The 25,081-nt window shown below is 36.5% G+C and overlaps 1 protein-coding gene across 1 annotated transcript in view; it reads right to left on the bottom strand.

Moving 5' to 3' along the window:
* Positions 1–1,483: 1,483 nt before the first annotated feature.
* LOC149811769 (DEAD/DEAH box RNA helicase family protein) overlaps positions 1,484–25,081 on the bottom strand; it is a 74,809-nt gene continuing 51,211 nt past the window's right edge. Inside the window, exons 13-17 of the mRNA XM_089992919.1 lie at positions 16,577–16,675; positions 16,415–16,467; positions 16,226–16,328; positions 1,832–1,960; positions 1,484–1,747 (exon numbers count right to left, since the gene is read on the bottom strand). Coding sequence (XP_089849045.1) covers positions 1,484–1,747; positions 1,832–1,960; positions 16,226–16,328; positions 16,415–16,467; positions 16,577–16,675 — 648 coding nt within the window. The remainder of the gene's footprint in view (positions 1,748–1,831; positions 1,961–16,225; positions 16,329–16,414; positions 16,468–16,576; positions 16,676–25,081) is intronic.

Genomic DNA, 25,081 nt, shown 5'->3' with positions numbered 1-25,081 from the left:
GTTGAACGTGGTTTGTGAGTTTCCAGATGTCTTCCCCAAAGACTTGTTGGGTTTGCCGCCTCACAAGGAGATCAAGTTCTCAATCGAGCTAGTGCCTAGTACCTAATAGAAGCTTCAGATTGTCAAATTTCTTAAAAAAAAAATAGTTGATCAAACCCTATAGATATTATCTATAAGCATTATTTAGTATAAAATAAGTTTTGGATAATGTAATTATAGCATGTATGTATGTTTTTAAAACCTTTAAAATCAATGGCTCACAATGTATCAAAATTTCATAACCTAAAAAATCTTACTTTTATGTCCAAAAAACATGATCCAAAGAATGATTCCTATCAAATAAACTATGTTGAGTACATCCATAAGGTTTAATTGAGAAGATACAACATTAAACCATGATTTCTAGTACGCGGACTCCCGGAGCACTGTAGCATTACTCATTATCTATGTCACAGGGACTCTCCAACTAGGTCTCGCACCCGCATCGCACCCGATGCGGTCAACCTGACCCTAGAGTAGTCAACACACCTAGGGTCATTTATGTCCAACTTTTGGACTTTATATATATATATATATATAATTTTTTATATTTTTGCCGCACCCCCGCACCCATGTGACATAGCTCATTATATATATATATATATATATATATATATATATATATATATATATATATATATATATATATATAATGCTTTTTGGACCAAGTCAACCATAGGTTGACTTGACCCAACGACTAGAATTCTAGCCGTTGGACCAATGGAGAGAACCTCTCTCCTTTCTTTGCTCTTTATCTCTTTCTTTTAGCTCTCTTTCTCTCCATCTTGTGTACATAAATAGGGGTTCTTCCCTTTGCAAAAGTATGCTTCTTGCACACTTGTGATATTGAATGAAATATTATTTTTATATTGTGACCTCTTGCCTGCATTTCCTTTGTGGGATTTGTGAGTCTGTTCCTTAGAGAACACTTGTGCTCTTATCCATTTTGGGTGGACTTAGTGTCCGTGATTGAAGGTGTTTTGATTGTTTACACTTTCTAGAGACATGATTGCCACAGGCTACAATGTTGTGGCCAAGGAAGAAAGAAAATGATGGGGTACAGTTTTTCGCAATCTTCGTGCTTCCTGCCCAAATATCATCTTATTTTCCACTTTTCACTTTCGTAAACTAACAAACCAATTCAAAAGAAAAAATACAAAGAAATAACTCATGAGCAATTAAAAAGGAAGAACTGGCATATTGCATGGCTGAAGAAATGCAGCTGCAAGGATTCATCCACAAGCATACAGGTCTGTGTAAATGCATCTCATGTTTAGGAAAAGTGAAAACTGCTGTAAGGTTTTTTATTGTTTCTTAGTTTGGCTTAAGTTAATAAAAAATCAATTAGGTACAAAAGAATGTTTTTCTCGTGGAATTAAGAAAAGTACAAATCAACACTTGAAACAAAATACTTTAACAACATATGGAGAACTTCTTTAAGAATTCAACAGAAAGAACCTTGGTAATGATTTTGTAAATCAAATGCCAGGTAAAACAACAAGAAACAAAACAAAATGTCAAGCTCCTCAAACCTGCTTGGAGTGATTCTCCTCAATGAGTTGTCAGTGTTATCATGATGTCCATCAAAGTACTCCACAATCTTCTGTTGCAAGCAGTGTATGTGAAGGGAATCACTACTATCATCCATGTTTGTGCGCCCTTCTAATGCAGAACATGCAAGAGAGAACATTGCATCTAGTTTCCAAATCTATAAGAAGATAGATTAGTTGTTGAAATTTCAAGAGAAGCTTCAAAAATATTCAACAAAAGTTTTTGAAGTAATTGCAAGCACCTTATACTTTTCCACCTCAGACAGCCATCGTGTAATATGCCCCACAAGAGTACAAAATTCTTCAGGAAATTTTACAATCTCAAAACAAAATGCTGGATCCTTCAATTCATAACTGACTTCTTCCTTAACCTGCCACATTTCATGGAGACGGCAATTAAATTGAGTACATGGACGTAAATGAACAATCAATCAGAGATGATTAACTACAAAACTAAGGTGATAGCATGCTGATCTACAATACACACGCGTGTGTGTGAAAGCATGCAGGTCCACATGTGACGCCCCGAAATCTTACCGAAAATTTAGAAATTTTTTTCTTTTTAAATATCGGCAGCGAAAAACAATTTAATATTGAGTCCAGTTTTGAAAATTTTGAGCAAGCCACAGGGGTGAAATAAGACAGTCAGAGTGAAAAACAAAATATTATTTACATCATTTTTGACAAAATGTACCCAGTTCAAAACTTGAGAATACAAAATATTATGAATAAAAGTCTCAAGTTAGTCCCTCGATCCTCCGAAGAGTACTAGTTTCTTGATGTCGTTCCTGCCCCGTTGCACTCACTGACCTATACCTGAACAAAAACCCATTAAAGGGTCAGACTTCTGACAGTCTGGTAAGTCTATACCAATTCCAGTAATTCAGAATATTAAACATATTCAGTCAATTCAGATAAATCATTTTTACTGAAAAGTCAGATTACAGAAACAGAATTGTTTGCATAATTAGGGCATATTTTTATTTCAATTTGTGATTAAAAAGGGTCTTTGTTTCGATAATTAACCATTCACCCTGGTACATGAGAGAAAACCATCCGAGACAGTCAAGGCATTCTGAGGGTGTATTATTCTTAGATGTTTGAATCACGGATACCTAATTGTATTAGACCCAAAGCGAGTGGTTCGTGACCGGGAGAATCACCACAAAGGCAAAACAGAAAATGGTATGCATCCTAAACTACTGCAGTAGTTAGGGATCTCTCACCTAGTACACATGGATAGCCCCGGCCTCCATAGACCTACGAGAGAGTGGAGGGGCGCCTCGCTCCCAAAAATCAGAAAACAATCACTCGAAATTGTACCATCTACCTTCTCCAAGCTATGTCACAGGGACTCGGCAAACCGGGTGTCGCACCCTCGTCGACGCGACGCGGGTGCACGTGCGGGTGCGGCACTCGATGCGGTCAACCCGACCCTGGGTGTGTTGAGGGTTATTTATGTCCAATTTTTATATGTATAAAAAATTCTTCGCACCCAGGGTCCTAAACGAATCGGGTCTAATCCATAAGAAATCGAGTCTTAAACATAAACCCAAAAAAAAAGAAAATCTTTTGGGGGCGCTGCCTCCCTACGGCCCCCCGTCAGGGGCGCCCCCTGGACCCCCGTCGGTTGACCGCGCAGCGGGACCCGCGTCGGGGGGAGCCCCCGGACCCCCCTTTCTGCAAGGGCAAAAACTTTGAATCAGGCTCCACAACTCATCAGCTCGACCCTTCCCCTGCACAAATTATATATATATATATATTGCCTCACCCCCGCACCCAAGTTTTTTGAAAGTGTCGCACCACCGCACCCGCACCCATGTGACATAGTCTCCAAGGTAGAGATCAGAACAGAACGGGTCACAAAGGTTATCTTTATTACTGGGATTAATTTAAGTGTCTTACAATGTGTAAGCAAGAATGGGGGTTCAGTAATCCAAGTACCTATTTTTAGGGTAATAACTGAAGTCATGTATATGTGACCGATCCAATCAATACTTGCTCTGTATTTACGAGCATTTCACCAATGTAGCGGACCAATATCTTAAGTTTTGTGTGTAGGCATGTTTTGTTTATCAGATAGTGCTTTGTTTCGCACTTTGGGAGTTAATTTATTTCAAGCTCGTACACGAGCTAATCCCAGAACGAAAGTATGTCTCAAACACTACTGTGTATCAAAAAAGTCTCTAGGATCTTGGCCTCTTTTGGGGCCGCAACCATTTTCTTTTCCTCTTTATTTGAAGTAGACCATTCCATTGTCAATAAGGTTCTTTGAACCCAGAGCTCTATTCTTGAGCTAAGCAGAAATACACGTTGTTCTATGCATGTATCCAATCTTTTATCTTTGCAAAGCAGAATATAAGCAAAAAAGTATTATTTTATTCAAAATATATGCATGCATCTTTATAATATTTTATTCAGTGGATGATGCGTACCAAAAAACTATTATTTTATTCAAGATATAATCCATTTTCTCAAAGTACAGTATGTACAAAAACTATTATTTTATTTAAAGTATGATTATTTTATTTCAAGTAGGATACTTATCAAAACTTATTATTTTATTTGAAATATATTTGTTTTATTCGAAGTATAACGCATATCATACTACTTTATTCGAAATCCAATGTGTGTGTGTCTATCTATCTATCTATCTATCTATCTATCTATCTATCTATCTATCTATCTATATATATATATATATATATATATAAAACAAAATGAATACATCATGCATAATATAAACGAACATGTATGATTCCAAAATATATTAAATATTCGAAATCCACACGCATTTGGATAGAGCCTACTTTATAGGTCACGACGATAAGAAACGGAAATTTCTCAAAAATCCTGAAGGAATTTTTCTCCAAGATACCCTTCGATGTGCGAAGGTAAAGCTGACCGTGTTGGTGAAATTAACCCGAGTAGAGGTGACGATGGTCGCACTCCGACCGAATCAAGTCGCCTAGAAAGGTTAATCAACTATATAAAGGTGGTGAGTGCCTAGAATGTGGATTGAGCTCAAGTGAGGACAAGACCTAGCTAGGTTTGGACCGAACTGAGTGGTCAAGAGGGTGTGGGACCGAGCTGGGTTCGGAGATGCCGAGCTTAGTGAGGGGGTTTAGGCGTGGGTGCAGTCCAAGCAGGGTTAAAATAGGTCAGACTAGGCAGGTGGGTCGGGCTAGCTAGGTGTAGTTGGCTCGGTTGGGTGGTCGTGGTAAGGTGTGTCAAAAGGGAGAGTGTAGGTGAAGGTGGCTGGGCAGTCACTAAAATTGGTGCTAACGGAGGGAAAGGTGGTTGATATGCTAAAGGGAGGAAATGAGGAGGAGAGAAGTGAATTGAAGGAGAGGGGGAGATGGCCCTATTTGTAATATTGTATGCTTAGCACACAATTTGTATTTTATTAATGGGTTTCACACTTGGTCCTTGACCGAAATCAAGAATCAACATCACCCATCGAAACATTATAAATCAACATCTAATGTCGAGACACCAGGGAGATTAACATCCACCGATATCGCTTTCTCGGTATAACAATAATAGCAATTGTCTACACACCACCCCAGGCAAAGTGACGAAATCTCCCTAAAATCGTGGCCAAGAAGTGAACTATTGTAAAACCCACGTTTCAAAAAAAAAAATATCAGACCCGGGCCGGGTCGGGTCCGGACCCGACCCGGGCCCGCCATCGATAGGGTTTTAAGTTAACCCGACTCGAGAAGGGGATTTTGAGAAAACCCCTTCTCGAGCGCCGCAACACCTTCCCCCCTTCCACCTTCGATTTCGGGGAGATTAGGGGAAACCCATCGGGGTTTCCCTATTCATCGCCCCCCTGAGGCTTTTAAAAGCCCTGCCCTGCAGGGGGCGGGGGAGGGCACACAGCCTTTCGTCCCCAGCACGCCGCCCTCGATCGACGCCTCCAGAGTCGCCAGCCACCTCGCCTCCTCCCCTTCCAGGTACACCCTCTATCTCAGTCTCCTCCGACACCCCCTCACCCCTATGGGTGATAGGGAAACCGACGGGAGGTCGGTTGCCCTCCCTATCACCCCCGCCCCGGTCTCTCTTTTTCTGGCAGGGGTCAGTCCCCCTGCCACCCCTAGATCACATGTAGGCAGGGGCAATGCCCCTGCCGCTTCATGTTTCCCGGCAGGCAGGGGCTTGCCCTGCTGCCTCTGGGGTTTTGGCGCGCAGGGGTAGTGCCCCTGCCGCCTTCCTATCTCAGTTGGCAGGGGCAATGCCCCTGTCGCCCTTTGTTTTGTTGGGCTGGCAGGGACTCACCCCCCTGCCGCCTCTTGGCTTCTAGGAGGGCAGGGGATAACCCCCCTGCTGCCCCTTGATTCTCTGCACGCAGGGGCTTGTCCCCCTTTCACCCCCCGTCCTGAGCTCTCTCCCTCTCTCTGTCGGCAGGGGCTGGCCCCTGCCTCCTTGTTACTGTCGACAGGGGCTAGCCCTGCCGTCTCGTGACTGTCGACAGGGGCTGCCTCCCCTGCCGCATCGATGCTGCCGGCAGGGGCTGGTCCCCTGTCGTCTCGTGTTGTCGGCAGGGGCTGGCCCCCCTGCCGTTTCGTGGCTGTCGACAGGGGTTCAGCCCCTGCTGTTTCGTTGCGGTCGGCAGGGGCTCAGCCCCTGCCGCCTCGCTGCTGTCAGCAGGGGCTCAGCCCTTGCCGCTTCGCTGCTGTCAGCGGGGGTAGGCCCCCTGCCGCCTCGTTGCTGTCGGCAGGGGTTGACCCCCTGCCGCCTCGCTGTTTTTTACAGTGGCTCATTCCCTGTCGCCCCGTTGTCGTCGGTGCCGCCTTCGCCTAATTCTACCCTTGCCCCGTTGCACCATTAATTATATTAACATAATTGAATATTTAACACTCTTGCATATTTACGCAACAGGTCCCGATCGTGCTCCGCTGCTCAACCCTCGTATTATCCTCACGCGTAGGCGTACGCAGCTGCACGACATCCCAAGGTAGGGTAAAGTCGCACAAAGGGCAATTGATGAACCTAATTAAGTTACAATAATTAAGATGTCCATGCTGGATATACTTAAATTTATATTGCTTCTGCATTGCATATTTTCTTGTCTGCATAATTATGAGTTCGGGTACGGTTGTACTCTTCGAGTATTAATTTGCGTATTTGCTTATGTGGTTGAAGGTGGTTTCGTACTTTTTGCAATACTCATGCCCTTAATTGCTTGCATATATACTTGCTTGTACGTTCCTATGGGTCGATGTACAATTTCATTCTTCGATCATTATTTTGCATAGTTGCTTATGAGTTGAGGTGTGGTTTCGTATTTCTTGAAATACATATGCCCTTGTTTGCTTGCATACATTTTTGCTTGCACATTTCTTTTGAGTGAGGTACGACTTCGTGCCTCGTGTATTACTTATGACCTTATGTGTTTGCCTATCTAACTGGTCAAGGTATGGTTTTGGTACCTCGTGTGTTACTTATGTGCGTTTCGCTCGATGTGCGGCATTGCAAGTCGAGAGTTGCTTGTTGTCAGGTTATAACCTGCATATGCTCATATTTATGGTAAATATGTACTTACATAAACGTAGTCTTGTGCCTATCCTGATATCACTTGTTTTCAAAACACTAGAAGTTGTGTTTGTGCGTTGTAGTTCTTTAAAAGCGAGTTTCCTTCTGTCAACCCAGTGCTCTTCAAATTGCACAGCTTTTGCAAAGTTAAGTTTTAGGTCTTGCAGGATTGCGAAGTCACATTTAGCCCCTCCCAAGTCCACACACTTGGGAGAAATGTTTTATAACCTTGATTCAAGTTGCGGCTCATTTTGAATAACCCCGATCAGGGGCATGAGCATATGAATGAGTGGGGTTCTGTTGAAGGACCCATTCTTTATGTATCGATCTAGTGTCACATGTCGATACTAAGATAAATTTTTGATGTAAGATTGATAGTGTTGTGTCTTGTGTGAATGACTTAATGTGGCATTATGGCTTTTAAGGATAAAGCGTGCCAAATGAGCACTCCTATATTTTTTTGAATTGTTATGAAGTTGTGTGTTGGGTATTCCTTTTGAGAAGCCCACAGACCTCCCTGGTTCAGTATAGCGTACTTTTAGACATGCACAACATGTTAAGTACTTTGTTGATCGGACGAGAGCTCCGAGATGACATTGCATCATGAAATATGAAAAATGTTGTTGAAGTGAATTCAAAACTTATCTTGCCAGGCTGTATTGTATTAATTCTTTTGCAGATAATATTTGTTGGGGTTTCTTTTGTGGAACCATATCCCTTTCATCGTAGTCGTACTTATGACATGTACGACCGTACTTTTTGACAAGTACGTCTTCTTACGTTGCGATGATTGGATGAGTAGGTTGTAGCAACCTCGATGAGTGCAAATAACAAAATGTTGTGATCACCTAAATAAGTGATGTTTTCGCCTTCACCGGCAAGATACTCGAGTGAGTCGAAAGACCAGAGTATGTAGAATGGGTCTTCAGTTAACTACCCCTGACGTACTCATTCGAATCGCTGACTCCTGTCAGGAGAGAGGACAGGAAGGTACAAAACTTTGATGGACAGACCATTAATGGCAGTTACGAGCAAAAGACTCGGCTTCCCCAGTCATCGGAGTTAGAGGAATGAGACTACCATAATTATCCTAGGTGGTAGCTCTTCATGTTTGGGATGGATCCATTGTTTATGCTGCTTCGGGGATTTCTCTCTTGGTCACCGACCGTCCCCTTAGGTGCGGACTCAGTCAGCTATCCGGGTTATCATAAAATACATAGCATAATAAACCCCCGGATCAGTTTAGGCTGTTTCTAGAGTCGTGCCTTGTGCGTACCCGCTTCGCCAGTTAATATCGAAACATAATTTAAATCTGATCACACAATGTGTTCAGTTATGCACGTATGAAAGTTATAGGGTACAACAGGTTCAATACTTATGGAATTGTGTGTGTGGTTGATGAAGCATTGTATTTTGCTAGTTAACTTTCTTGCGCAGTGTTTTGCTTGTAATAGTTAGCTTACTTGTGCTAGTAAAATGCTAGTAATAATTTTAGCATTATGCTCATGATAGTTTGCTCTATGACTCTGCTGAAATTAAATTGTTATATAATTGTCTGTCTACTTGACATATTAAATTATTCTGCTTAATTATGTTCAATTTTGTCATGTTTGTGCACCTACCAGTTTTTAGTGAAACTGATCCATTTTATGGGCAGGTTTTGGATAGGTAATACAGTCTGCGATGGCACGATGACGTGACGAGATCAAGATAGGGCTTTTTCCCTGACGTTTCGCTCCTGAGGACATATTGGTAAATTTGGTATAAAGTGTGTTTCAAAATTTCTCTTTTATTAAACCGTGAGTTAATAAAACTGTTTTAGTAAGCTTCTTCTTGGTTTCAACAAATGAATTCTCAATTATTGAAACTCTGTTTCTAAACCATTTGATTTCAATGGTTGTGCGGGATTTGACAAAAGGAAAGTTTACGCTGTAATGTGCTCAAGATCCATTGACTTGTGGTTTTAAAAATATCATTTTCCGCTGAAGTATTATTTAAACTCTGATTATTGTATGATTTCAAAGCTTTCTAAACTTTTCTAAAAAGTTACAAGTCCTGGATTTTTGGGGCGTTACACTATCATACAGGGTTCAGGGGCACAATCGCACACAGAGTTTTAGTTTCCTCGCGGTTCCCCAAAAACCGTCATTCAGAATTATCACACTGTGAAAGAGACATCGAGAAAGAAACATTAATTACACTGTTTTGCTTATTTTATCTTTTTATCAAAAGACAGGTTCTTTACATAATATTCATTTTGCAAATCAACATGCAAAACACAACACAGAACTTCAGCCCGTTAGAGTATTTAACAGTGTAATTAGTTTAGAAAAGTAATAAATTTTTATGGATTTTGCAATGCATTCAACAACCATTTAGAGCAACACCTTCTCGTGGCCCACATGGCCTATTGTGGTTTATATTAAACCACTAATGCATTTAATGCAAAAACCACAATGAGCATGTCACTTATGCAATCATTCAACATGCTCTCAAATGCATATTCATACACACAAAATAAGAATATACATAAATAAAAAAAATTTATATGCATATGAACACATCATGTTTTATCTTATGCATGTCATTTAAGTATGCACATAACTATATTGATGTAACATAAGCAACTTCAAAATTCAAGTGTTCATAATAGGCACATTCAGTGTTGTGAAAAGCGTTGAGGCGTAACGAGGCGCTTCACCAAAAGCCGAGAGGCATAAAGTGTAAGCCTCAAATAATTTTTTTAAAAACTTTAAAAAAATTATAAAAAAATATCTAAAAATATAAAGAAATAAAGAAATGCTTTATTGATGAAATAACAACCAATAAGAAATAGAAAATCTCAAATAAGTACTAAAAAATATGAGATTAACATATAAAAGTAACTAAAAACTTATTACATAACTGGAAAATATGTGAGATTAACCAAAAAAAGTTAAAATATACTAAGAAACTGATTACATAACTGAAATAACTGGAAAATATATGTGATTAACCTACAAAAATTAAAATATATGAGATTATTCTAAAAATATGAGATTAACATATACAAGTAACTAAAAAATGATTACATAACTGGAAAATATATGAGATTAACCAACAAAAGATAAAATATACTAAAAAACCGATTACATAACTGGAAAATATATGAGATTAACCAACAAAAGTTAAAATATATGAGATTATTCTAAAAAATATGAGATTAACATATAAAAGTAACTAAAAACTGATTACATAACTGGAAAATATATGAGATTAACCAACAAAAGTTAAAATATACTAAGAAACTGATTACATAACTGAAATAACTGAAAAATATATGAGATTATCCTAAAAAAATATGAGATTAACATATAAATGTAATTAAAACATGATTACAAAACTGGAAAATATATGAGATTAACCAACAAAAGATAAAATATACAAAGAAACTGATTACATAACTGGAAAATATATGAGATTATCCAACAAAAGTTAAAATATATGAGATTATTCTAAAAAATATGAGATTAACATATAAAAGTAACTAAAAAACTGATTACATAACTGGAAAATATATGAGATTAACCAACAAAAGTTAAAATATACTAAGAAACTGATTACATAACTGAAATAACTGAAAAATATATGAGATTATCCTTAAAAAATATGAGATTAACATATAAAAGTAAGTAAAACATGATTACAAAACTGGAAAATATATGAGATTAACCAACAAAAGATAAAATATACTAAGAAACTGATTACATAACTGGAAAATATATGAGATTAACCAACAAAAGTTAAAATATATGAGATTATTCTAAAAAATATGAGATTAACATATAAAAGTAACTAAAAAACTGATTACATAACTGGAAAATATATGAGATTAACCAACAAAAGTTAAAATATACTAAGAAACTGATTACATAACTGAAATAACTGAAAAATATATGAGATTAACCTACAAAAAGTTAAAATATATGAGATTGTTCTAAAAAATATGAGATTAACATATAAAAGTAACTAAAAAACTGATTACATAACTGGAAAATATATGAGATTAACCAACAAAAGTTAAAATATACTAAGAAACTGATTACATAACTGAAATAACTAGAAAATATATGAGATTAACCTACAAAAAGTTAAAATATATGAGATTGTTCTAAAAAATATGAGATTAACATATAAAAGTAACTAAAAACTGATTACATAACTGAAAAATATATGATATTAACCAAAAAAAGTTAAAATACACTAAGAAACTGATTACATAACTGAAATAACTGGAAAATACATGAGATTAACCTACAAAAGTTAAAATATATGAGATTATTCTAAAAATATGAGATTAACGTATAAAAGTAACTAAAAAACTGATTACATAACTGGAAAATATATGAGATTAACCAACAAAAGTTAAAATATATTAAGAAATTAATTACATAACTGAAAAATATACGAGATTAACCAACAAAAGTTAAAATATAGTAATATACTAAGAACTGATTACATAACTGAAATAACTGGAAAATATATGAGATTAACCTACAAAAATCTTGTTGATCATGTCTCAGAAATCTTGTTGTAAAAAAAATAAATTTTTTGTGCCTTGAGACAAAGAGGGTCATGTCTCAAGGCAAGGCATGCCTTTTGCGCCTCAAGGCGCGTTTTTGATAACATTGGGCACATTTATGCCATTATTGTGTTAAATTGCATGATCATGAATACAACCATTACTTTTGTCAAAATCGGGCAACTCGGCTAATAACACATAGCTACCGAGCCCGGATTCATGCTGACCACACACGGGATAGAACAAGTGGTCACATGAAAACATTTTCAGCAATCACATGGAAGCATGCTTAATAACCATATGAAAACATGCATAACAATCCAATCATAAAAATGCATGATCTAGACATGGGCAAACACACGAATCTGAATATTAATCATGTATAAATCTAAACATTAAACATGTATATATTCTAAACCTTTACTATATGTCAATATGGACATAAACATGAGCATTTATCATATGTAAATCTGGACATAAACATGAGCATTTAACATATGTAAATCTGGATATAAACATGAGCATTTAACATGCTTACAATCAACTCGTAAATCTGAATATCTAACATGTAAAAATCTACACTTTGAACATGTATAAACCTAAGAAATTATCATGTAAAAGTCTGCACATTAACATGTATAACCTAAGCATTTGGTATGTAAAAATCTGCACATTAACATGTACAAACTTAAGCCTTTGATATATATATATATATATATATATATATATATATATATATATATATTCAGTTTGAGTCCACCCCCAGCTGACTTCAGTCGGCTGGGGTGTGACACATGAGTTCTCTTTCAATGTCTGTTACAATCAGCATGGAATTCTTTTTTTTTTTAAATCCACACTGTTATGGGTGAATAGGCCTGTCAGGCCTGGTTTGGATCAGACCTGATATAAACCAGCCCGTCGCGGGTTATGGTTAACCCCGGCTGAACTTCACCCACATTATATATATAATGTGTGTGTGTGTGTGATGTTGCAGCAGACTCGGTTTGGGTTGAATCTGGCCCAAACCGTGACTGCATCCCACCTTAACCATATATATATATATATATATATATATACATGTGTTCTCACACACACACACATATATATATATATATATTATTTTTTAAAAGCCAAGCACACCAACAAATCTTATTCATTACTTCAATCATGAACACACGAAATTTAAATTTTTTGTTCTAGCAGGGTAAGCATATCTGATTTTCTGTATTAACATAAACATGAATGAAACATGTATATAAGATTTATTGTTTTAACATGAAATATGCAAATGTGATTTACTGTTTTAACATGAAAGCATGCAAATATAATTTACTCTTTTAACATGAAAACATGCAAATAGAATTTACTGTTTTAACATGAAAAATTGCAAAAATGTAACTATAACCGAGAAACATACACAATGTAACACGCAGATCAGATTTCATATTTTTCACATGAAAACTAAAAATCGCGGAATCAAAAATTGTGCTCAAGCCAACCAGCATTCTGTGGCAGATCTACAACCTATACACACACACACACACACACACACACACACACACACATATATATATATTTGGTACTCCAGTTTAGATTTCTTCATTTTTTTTCTTTACTTCTATATTCTTTTTTTCACCAAAAACATTGCACAAACCTAATCGATGTTTTTTCTCCCCATTCGAGTGAAGAGAAGAACCCGTACCTTAGTTGGAATTAGAAAAAAATTGGAGAAATCATTTGATGACCGGAGAAGGAGATGGATGGATCTCTCTCTCTCTCTCTCTCTCTCTCTCTCTCTCTCTCTCTCTCTCTCTCTCTCTCTCTCTCTCTCTCTCTCTCTCTCTCTCTCTCTCTCTCTAGAAAACAAAATCTAGAGATAAGGGCGAGTTAGACCCTTTTATAATTTTTTTGTTTTCTAGAGAGGGTGATGTCCTTCTCGAGATTCTCACCCATTTGGCTATGAGATAGAGTCTTTCTAATATACAACTTTATCTTTAACATCCTCTTTCCTTGCTTCTTTATGTTGACTTTTTCAACTCCTTCCACTATTGAATTACTTACTTTTTTAATTACCCAACAAAATTGGGCTCTTCTAAAAACCCCACCATTTTGTAACTACTATATTAACTGAAAATCAGAATTTAATAATTTTTAATATTAAATTAATTATTTATTTATTATTAATTAATAAATAAATATCTAGAAAATTTTAGAGGGTGCCTTATCGCTCTAGGGGCCTTTTTAACTTTAAATGTCCTTAAATTAAACCTTTATACTGAATTTTAAGCTTTAATTTTGTTGGATCTGGATCTGAATCCAAGATCTAAATCCATATCCAAAACCCATATAAATCCTGAGCTTGTTCAGATCGTAATTAATATGGGTCTTAGACTAAGTCCATATCCATATTAACTTGGATCATATGGATCGGATCCGGTCCGATCCAATCTAGACTCAGTCCCATCGAAGCGGGCCTTTTTTGAAAAAAAATATGATTTTTGGGTCAACCGTAACCCGAATTCAAAGAAATCAAATATCGTTGAACTCAAAATTTTGAGGCGCATCTATCAATATATAATTCAAATTTTGCCTCCGAATTTTTCCTGACTTTAACTTGAATTTTGCTTGATTTTAAAGGCTGAAAATAAAAGTTTTGATCACCTTTGAATTGGCTCGTTTAGGTCTTACCGATGAGACCCGGATTGCACCCAGATTCAATTGACACCACCTACGAACGAGCATTTATCGATTTTTCTACAACACTTGCCAAAATTTCAAAAATCTCTAGTAAAAAACACATGATATTACACCACAACAGTCGCATTTGTGACTGTTGGGGAGGGTCCCAACGATTCTTAAGGGAACCCCTTTTTACCCCTTTAACAAATCAAAAGAAAAAAGAAAAGAAAAATAGAAATACAAAAATGTCCCTAATGGACATGAATATTTACAAAAAGATGAAAAGACCAAATTGCCGCTAATGGGCATTACAAAAGATATATATATACACACACACACATATAGACATATATATATAATATATATGTATATATATAACATCCATATATTTTAATAATTAGTTGCAAAGCAATGGTAGAAGGAGAGCTTCATTCACATTAACAAAAAGGAGTTCCATGCATAGGGTCGGTACATTACAAGGCAAATAAAAAGAAAACATAACAAGCTCAAAAATACCACTAATCAAAATGTTATGTACAAAAGAACGCTAATAAAGGGCAGTACACAAATGGTAATATAATGTTTTACATAACTCTTGGCAAACTCCACCTGATCACTGAGGAGAGTTTATGTTCACAAGTCCAGTTTTGTAATGAAACCAGGTATTGGGTATATCTGTGATTTAGGCAATTGAGGACCGTCAACTGATTGGGAATATTTTTGGTATTCATTGACATGGATCTTCTGATTGTTTAACTATTTTGTTTTGTCAGTTTTTACTTGTTAGTAACTATTACTAAACATGTTCTAGCAGTCTAAATCTAGGTTTATATGTTGTTTTAATAGTTTTAGTGTTTAAACCAGTCGCCTATATTGTTCAAGGTATTATCTCAGTGAGGATATTTATTGGAGAGATTTTCAAAAAGTTGAAAAATCTTGGGAAAATCTCGGAAAATTCTAGAGATTTTAAAAATTAAAAAAAATATAAATAAGAACAAAAATCTAAGAAAATAATAAGTCTTGCATTATTTTTATTCAAAAAATATAAAGAAACATGCTTAAAAAGGTTTTAAAGTATAAAAGAAATAAAAAAATGGGAAATGCAAACTTTAAAAAAAATGTTTTTCCCAAAAATATTGGGATATTATCACGATAATATCACAATACTTTGTCTTCAGGCGATATTTTACAAATATCACGAGATATTCCCTTTAATATATATTTCTTGCGATATTTTCAAAATATCACCGATATTGGTGACAGTGGTTTAAAGATATTTTCTTTTAGTTATGAAGTGATGCTTTTTTATTTTTTTGTAAATTTTTTTATTTCTTATGGCATTGGCCCTTCAGATATGCCCACAATATGATTTTGACAACATTGCATAGCATTAGTGAAGGAAAAAGAATTCTCAACTCCAGTGGCAAATTGTCAAGAACATTTAGTAACGACACAATCAATTGTTTCATACAGTTCAATTGATGGCTGCTGGTAACACCATATCCCAAATCAACTCTCATAAAATAAACACATGATATGTTGGTGCGAGTTTAATTTTATCCAATCGCAAAAGCAGAAACAGCAACAAAGATCATCATATGAAGAACATCAAAAATTGAACATTTTGCCTTAAATGACATCATAAGGATCATATCACTTGTATAGTACCACGTGGGAGACGAGATTACTATCAAAACGGCCACACAACAACAAAATTTGAGATAAATGTAGCAAATTTATGTGTGATCTAAGCTCACCATTCAAATACTAATATCTCATGAAACTACAAACATAAGCCAATTAATAATAGCAAAAAAAGCCAAGGTGGGCCAATATAAACACGAAAATTTTGGTTTACCTTTAACCTCTTAATATGATGAATCAATTGATAAGGTGCCATCCCAACAGTATTTGCTAAACTAGGTACATCAAACACATAATATCCTTGTTTAGTTTCTGACCTGAGAATGCATTCAAAGGCTCCAGTCAGAATTTGAAAAGACCAGCAACAAAGTGTGTGAAATAACTAAAGGAGTGAATGACCTACTTCAGAATGTTGGCAATTACCACATCCTTGACAGCAAGCAAACCCGGTGGAGTCTGCCAACAATGGAGCAGCTTTTTTTCATGCCTCAAATAGGGAAAGGATGATGTCATCATAAGATTGACGATAAATTTAATGTATAATCCCTTTCCACGGAACACCAACCTTATGAAATCTCAATTTGCAAGTCGTATTCATTTGTGGAAATAGTTGCAAGTACTTTACTTCACCAATTTCTAGGTATGTTAGTATTGTATCCATCACCTGCCATCAGAAGAAAGCTACATGTGAAAATGCTTAATGAAGCCACCATGTGATACCCATGTTAACCATGAAAAGGAAGAAAAAGAAAAGTCAAACAGCACGCTAGTGCAGCAGATTCCATACGCATAGAAAACACATGTGGAAAAGAACATTTGCCAGATTTTGGAAGAATAGAATAGAACCTGAAAAATTGTCCAAAACACCATTAATCTGGCTGGAATCTCATGTTATGCATTAAGATTTCCTGCACAATGTCCTACATGCTAATAAGAAGCAATTTTTTTTGCGTAAATGTTCAAATTTGAACTCAAGAATTGTTTAGTTCATACCTGCATAATATTTGTCATACATGTGCACATGATTGTAGATTGATGCATGTGACTGAAAGTACCTCAAATATACTTGTGACTTCTTAATTTGAGAAACTGAATAGAAGAAAAGGCACAATTTCTCTTATACCCTGACTTCCTGTATTTCATGTGTCTAAAAGGCCTCTGCTTACTAGTCAGAGTGATTAGAGTCATTGTTTCAAGTCTGGGAGCAAATAATTGACTTTCACACTAAACAAGGTGTAGGTTTTGTGTCATCGGTGTCATCATTAATTAATATCCCACCCACTGGATATCAGTTTTTTAGAACAATTAGGATGTACATTTTCATTTAAGTGGGACAGGTAACCTCTTTAATGACCCCAACTCATCTTCGTTGAAAAGTGGAAAAAAAAATCAAACAATTGCGGAAACCAAAACCCAAGTATTCGGGGCCTTACAGACTTAAAAACTTTCAAACCACATGTCATCTTTACATTGAACCATACAATCAAATAACTAACTTTATTAATCAATAATCAAAATTTGAGAACAGAATTAAATTAAAGTATAAAATCTCAGAACCACACTATCCAAGAAAACAGAAGCAAGTCACGCGATCTCGCAGACTCCCTGTGGCAGTCATCCCCATCACTGAGCTCCAGATCTTGAGAAAAACATTGAAAATACTGGGTAAGAATCAAAGATTCTTTATACAAATTCCTTTAAAAATCCAAATAGGCAAGAAAGAGCATAAATCAAATTCTTGCAAGTATTCTGAGAAAATATAACAACAACAATCTCATAAACCATTTACTATTCAAACATTTGAAAACAATTATCATAAAATAACAATTTCTCACATGCAACAGAAACAAGTAAGAATACATGATCTAATGTAGAATAGTAAATATGCATGATTTCAATGCACATGCATGAACAATTTATTAAGTTATTATCAGAGTTCCCTTTTGCATGCATATCTCTATTAAATACACACAAGTTTGGTTTCACTTTTCATTAAACACACGGATACTCAAAATGAGCACCACAATTCCCAAAGTCCAAGATAGGTTCGCAGTTGTAGCTTAACACACAATTTGTATTTTATTACTGGATTTCACACTAATCTTGTTGCAACACATGTTCCTGACCCACAAGGCCTACAGTGATTCTCATCTGACCACTGATGCATCTTACGCAAAATCTTCAGTGAACATGCACATACATAACTATTGAAACATGTCCATAATGCACATTCATTCATAAACAAGAATGTACATATAACACAAATTGCATATACATACTAACAATGCTTACAGCACGCATTATTTCATGATTAATTGTACGCATAACATCCCAACATGCACATGATCATTTTAGTGCAACATCAAAATAACTTCAGAAACTTTGTGTTCATGATGTGCACATCTATGCTAACATAATATTCATTTGCATGATCATACATAACCAATAAACATTATTTCCATTCATGTAACCAATTTGAACATGCTAGAAATACAGAACATAACCTCTGAGTCATACCTATGTTGCCACAGTACACATGACAACATTAGCATGTTGTTGGCAACATATTTCTACTACAGAAACATATGGCCACAGGTGTCGCACAAGAATATACAGTATTATTCTGCCTTACAACAACCCACATAACTCAAGAGTTCAAGCATTTAACAACACACATGACAGAATACATATATATATAGCAACATGAGAACGATTTAGTAGTCAGTCAATCATGACAGCATAGAAAGGTATTCCAAAAATATGCTAATCAACAATCGACAACCACGACCTCAAAACTGTTTTGAAAGTCAAACCATATGGCAGCATCAAACATTTTTTATGTCAGTCATATCATATGTAAAACAGAATCTAAACAACCCACTCATGATCCTCACAGGGGTCGATTTATGAGCTTGGGCAATAAAGCAGCAAGTTTAAGAAAATCAGTACCAGTGTTATTAAAAACGCGCCTCAAGGGGCAAAAAATGTGTCTCGCCTCAAGGCGAGGGGCTTTATGCCTTGAGGCGCATGTATAAAGCGCAAAAGCCCTGAGGTGTGCGCCTCATACGTCTTGAGGCGCACGCCTCGAGGCGAGCCTCAAGCCGAGGCGTGCATGCCTCGAATTTTGGAATTTTGTTTATTCTTTGCTTTCTACGGTCACTCTGAAGCCAACCAGATATTTTACCTATATGTTCCACAAGAGGCACTTCTGGATGTTACATCATCATTGGCTGAGAATGCTCAAACTAGAAGAGGTTGGAACAGAGTAATAATTGAGAAGCCTTTTGGCTTTGATTTGCAATCTTCCTTTGTGTTGACACAGTCGCTTCTTTCAAATTTTGAAGAGAAGCAAATATACAAGCTTGTTATTATTTCAAGTGTGCCTATTCATCTTCTCTCTAGTAGATTATTGCTTGAATTAACTGAAGCCTTATTCAACAAAAGCCAAAATATATATAGTATGTTTTCATGCCTTTCCCAACTTATTTCAGAATCGACCATCTACTGGGAAGAAACATCATTGAAAATCTTACCGTTCTAAGATTTTCCAATCTTGTTTTTGAGCCATTGTGGAGTCAAACTTACATACGCAATGTTCAGGCAAAAATTCCTACGCACTAAAATCACACAATGGATGATATTATAGAGTGTCTTCGTCATTATCTTTAAGATCGGGTCTGATCCGTAAGAAATCGGGTCTCAAACATAAGCCCAAAAAAAAATTCTTCTGGGGGGCGCTGCCCCCTGGACCCGCGCCCGGTTGGAGCCCCCGAACCCCCCTTTTTGCAAGAGCAAAAACTCTAAATCAGGCTCCACAACTCATCAAATACCTGGCAAAATAATATTTTTTATTATTTTACATTGAAAATTTGAGAATCTTAACCGAAAGTCCGGTCAGACCTGGTTTGGTATAAAAATTTATAAACCATACCCAACCCATATAATAATCAGACCTCATGGGTCCAACCTGAATAATTAATCAGAATCCCTTCTTTGCAACCAAACCCAGACCCTATAAGATCCAATATGGGTCAGGATCGGGTCATACCCAGTCCATTGACACCCTTAGTAGCAGGTTCACCAATTTGCAGTCTAATAGACACTCAAAGCAACCACATTAATGAAGTCATTGAGATTAGTTGCTTCGTTTCACAGAAAATTAATATCACCGTGTCAACTTGTTCAATGTATTCAATTTCGTAGGAGCAATAATCTCTTCTAAAATGTGACGTTAAGCCCTTTTAGTGGCAAAATCAAGTCATGCAATTACATGCAGTCACAACCCTATATATATATATATATATATATATATATATATATATATATATATATATATATATATATATATATTAACATTTGGTTGTTAATGCTAAAATGCATTTTCTAATTATGACATGATATTGTTAATGCTAATATGCATTTTATTGTTAATGTTAATTTTTTATTTAATGAATGCTCATGTTTTATTTCTTAGATACTTACATAGATCAAGTTGTTGCATTAATGTTATTGTTACATGTTAATCTCATGTTTTTTCAGTATTTATTTGAGATTTTTTATTTCTTGTTGGTTGTTGCTTCATCAATAAAGAATTTTTTATTTATTTATAATTGTAGATATTTTTTATAGTTTTTTTAAGTTTTTAAAAAAAAAACTTTGAGGCTTATGTTTTACGCCTCGCCTCAACGCTTTTCACAACACTGATCAGTACTAACCGAGTATAACAGATTTTGTTTCTTTTTCTTTATTATCAGTAATTGATTTTTTTATATACAAAAGTTTTGGGCAGCCTCACACAGGTCGGCCATAGGTATGAATCCATAACCAACCCGACAACAACCTGTGTATGTACCCTGGATAAATTTGAACTAGATCTGTCCACACCTACAGGTTTATCGAGATCTACATCTGTAAATACTATAGATCTGGACCAAATTTGTCTATATGCATGGGCAAAACAAATCTGAACCATACCGGACTTCCAAAAAGCATACTAAACAGCAAATATTCATTAACTAAGGACTGATTGCACATATACAGCCGTGAGCTTATGAAACACAATATGCATATATTTTTCTGATACATGATTATGCCTATATGAAGTTTAGAGGTTTCAAAAAAAACAAAACAATATCACAGCAGTTCATAAGTCGATATTGAAAACAGTTTGGACCAACCTAATGGCATCAAATCCCATTTTGATATTAAGTAGTTATGACAGCCTTAAAATGGCTCTAACATGAAACATTGATATTGCTGGAAAAAAATTTGTTATCCATCATAACAGAAAATCGGATCTTCTTTAGCTTTAACAGCCAACGATTCCACGCATGTATGTATGCCTTAATGGTAGTTTTATAACACAGTCATTGCAACCGTTTATAAAACAGCATACTGGACCTACTTCTGGTTTGATTCGCATAAGAATTTTCTGGACCAGATCTGTGTACCTATAAAAATTGGCTATTTCTATAATTCATGTTCAAAAAAAAATTATGTCTCCAGCTATGTTAGCAGCCTTGCGCAAGTTGCATGTAGACAGATCTGGACAAGTCTGCTGACTGTTTGTGTCGACAAATTTGGTCCAGATCTGTCGACCCACATGCAGCGTTAGTGCAGGCCGATTAGACCTGCTGAAAATCTGTTTTTTTAAGAGGACATCAGCATGTTTTTAGGTTGATCTTATTGACTGTGTTGAGCATATTTTTTGTCATGATAGTGGTTGATTGTTGGCGGATTGTCGTCAGCTCGATTTCATGTCATAAAAATCAGTTTTGACACTTATATGTGAACTGTTATGATAGTTACTTTTCTGATTGAAAATCGGGTGGGTGAAACCATACCATGGAATGTTATTAAATTGATTTTAGTCTAATCAGACCTGGAAATTTTTCTTTTTGTTATGTTGTTTTAGACTCATCCATATATATTACTCTTGATGCTTATCAGATCTACCTTAAGTTGTTAATTTGATGGTTGTTTCCAGATTTAGCAACATGTTAATTTGGTGTCTGACGTTAGATCTAACAATATGTTGTATATGATAGTTGTCATTAGATTTAAATATACCGTTATTGAATGACTGTTATCGGAATTCAAATTAGATATTTGGGGACCGATTTCAAATTGATTTTTTGAGTGCAAACCTGATCAGTTTTGTCGACTCCTAGTGAGTTAAAATCTTATCAGATTTGTAGTGCATTGCTTGAGTGCAAACCTGATCTCAAGCAGTGCACTTCAAATCTGATCAGATTTGCACTGCTTTGCTTGAGTGCAAACCTAATCAGATTCGCATTGTTTTGACATTTGTAAATCTGGTCAAACTTGCGAAATCTCTTGTATACGCAAAGCTGGTCCAGATCTATTGGGAAGATGATTGTTTGATTTGTGAATTCAATTTGTCTTGTGGTTGGCTCGATAAGTAATTCCTGCACAATTGAATTCGTGCACGAATATGATCACATTTGAAATTGATGTATGCATTTTCTAAAATGATACATAAACATGATTTGGATTTGTTTGACTTGCTATAGCTCATATCATACGCATTGAAAATTCTGAAATTAATTTTGATGTTTGCAAGAATATAATCATGTGCATATCCGAGAGCTTATGCATGAATTGGATCATGTTAATGTGTGTTACATGCATATGTTCGCATGCGTATGGATATTAGTTTCGTGTACATTCTTGTTTTATGATGGAATGTGTAATAACAGCAACTTTTAGGCATTTATTTAGAAAAATTATATACAAATTTCATAATATTGTGATTTGGGCCTGGGATCCAAGTTTCGGATCTAGGACGGTTCTTGCCAAACTCAAGAAGAGGGGAAGGTTACGGAGGGCCGTAACCGACTCCCTCCGCCTTTCGCGGAGGGAGGGAGGGCCTTCGTCCGATAAAAAGGGGTTGGAGAGGGTCTCGCCCTCTTCACTCTGCGCTCGTCTCCCTCTCTCGTGCGCTCCCTGCATTGCAGCAACCGACGACGCTGGCCGATCCAGAGCCAGCGTCGCCGACGACCTCCCACCTGAGGCAAGCATCTGCTCCACTCTCGTCGAGTGAAGCTCCCTCTTACCTCCTTCTCGCTCTCCCTCCCGAACGCCCCTTCACGGCAGCGCTGACGAGGCTCGGCAACGCTGACGAGGCTCGGCAGCGGAGAAAGCGACATCAGCCGACCCTTCTCTCGCGACGGCCGTCTCCGATCGCCGAAAAACCAACGAAAAAGGTATGGTGCTTCTCTTGAATCTGGGTGAGGAATCGAATATGGATTCGATTCCGTGTGTTGATTTGAGATGAGAATCCATGGAACACTTGTAGAGGGTTGTTTTCCTTAAAAAAAACATGGGGGCTGTAAGAAAGTGAAAAATACGCTACAACAAATGTCTCTCAACAAATTCTCACAAATACATCATAAGAACCACAAAGGTTCACAAAGAGAACTTAAGAATACACACAACCCGAAACGGGTATAAAAATGAAAAATAAACAATTTTATTGATTTGAGATAAAAACCTAAAACAAGAGTAAGTATTTACAAGGGGAATAGCCCCATATTTATAGAGAGGTAGAGAGAAGCCTTAAGAGAGCTGTTGGACTCTCCAACGGCTCTAATAGAGCTGTTGGGGAGTCCAACAGCTCTTTTTGGATTTACCTTTTTGACTTGGTCAAAAAGGTACCTTTTTGACTAGTCAAAAAGGTAAAGGCCAAATCAGTCCAATGATGGACTGGTTTGGCTAATTCTAGTTGTATTTTAACTAGAATTAATTAAACGAAAAATCCTAACTAGAAAGGAGATAAAACATTACATGTCTATGAGATTACATATGAGATATTATATGAGATTACATATTTTAATACTCTCCCTCAAACTTACGGTTGGATAACCGAAAGTTTGCCTAAGAGAAAGTGAAACCTAGAAGCAACGAGAGGCTTGGTGAAGAAATCGGCCAGCTGATATTCTGAAGCAACATAGGGAAGATTGATGGTGCCACGCAAAAATTCCTCTCGAACATAATGGCAATCCATTTCTATATGCTTGGTGCGTTCATGAAATGTCCGATTGCTTGCAATATAGATAGAGCTCTTGTTGTCACAACACAGATTTGATGCTTTTGGACTTTCAACTCCCATATCGGAAAGTAGACGTCGAAGCCAGACTAATTCCATAGTAGTTGTAGCCATTGCCCTATATTCAGCTTCAGTTGATGAGAGAGAGACCTTTTGTTACTTCTTACATCGCCAAGACACCAAGGATTCTCCTAAAAAGACACAAAAACCTGTAGTTGAGTGGCGGTCATTTGGATCACCACCCCAATCTGCATCAGTATAAGCAAGCAGTTCTAAGTTAGAGGAGGCGGATAAAAATAATCCTTGAGAAATAGAATTTTTGATATATCTAATAATACGCAAAACTGCTCCCATATGAACAGAAGTTGGAGCATGTTGAAATTGACTGGCTGTATGGACTGCATGTGTAATGCCAGGTCTTGTGATAGATAGATATGATAGAGCCCCAACAAGTTGCCTATACGAAGTCGGATTCTCGAGTGGCTCTCCATCATCAATCTTCATTTTGACATTCACAATCTCAGGAGTATCAACATGTCTTTTATCTGAAATACCTGACCTGGCAACAATATCTAATGCAAACTTAGATTGAGTTAGCAAGTAACCTCTAGGTGAGTAGGCAACTTCTATACCAAGAAAATATTTCAAAAAACCCAAATCACTCATTTCAAAATGTGTTTTCAGAAATTTTTTAATATCATAAACTCTCTGTTTATCACTTCCAATGATGATCATGTCGTCAACATAGAGTAGAAGGATGATAATACCTGCATCAGAATTCTTAACAAACAAAGTTGTGTCAATAAGACAATCAAAAACCAAAATCAAGCATAACCTTACTAAACTTATCATACCAAGCTTTTGGAGCTTGCTTGAGACCATATAAAGCCTTGTTTAGGCGAAGTGTTTTCCCTTTAGGTATATTCATTCCTGGTGGTGGGTCCATGTATACTTCTTCAGCTAAAGTTCCATTTAGAAAAGCATTTTTAACATCCATTTGAA

Source organism: Nuphar pumila, chromosome 17 (genome assembly GCF_984573655.1).
Source record: "Nuphar pumila chromosome 17, dmNupPumi1.hap1.1, whole genome shotgun sequence".
Taxonomy (NCBI): domain Eukaryota; kingdom Viridiplantae; phylum Streptophyta; class Magnoliopsida; order Nymphaeales; family Nymphaeaceae; genus Nuphar; species Nuphar pumila.
Note: the sequence above shows the minus strand (reverse complement) of the source record. Positions and strands in the feature narration are given on the sequence as shown.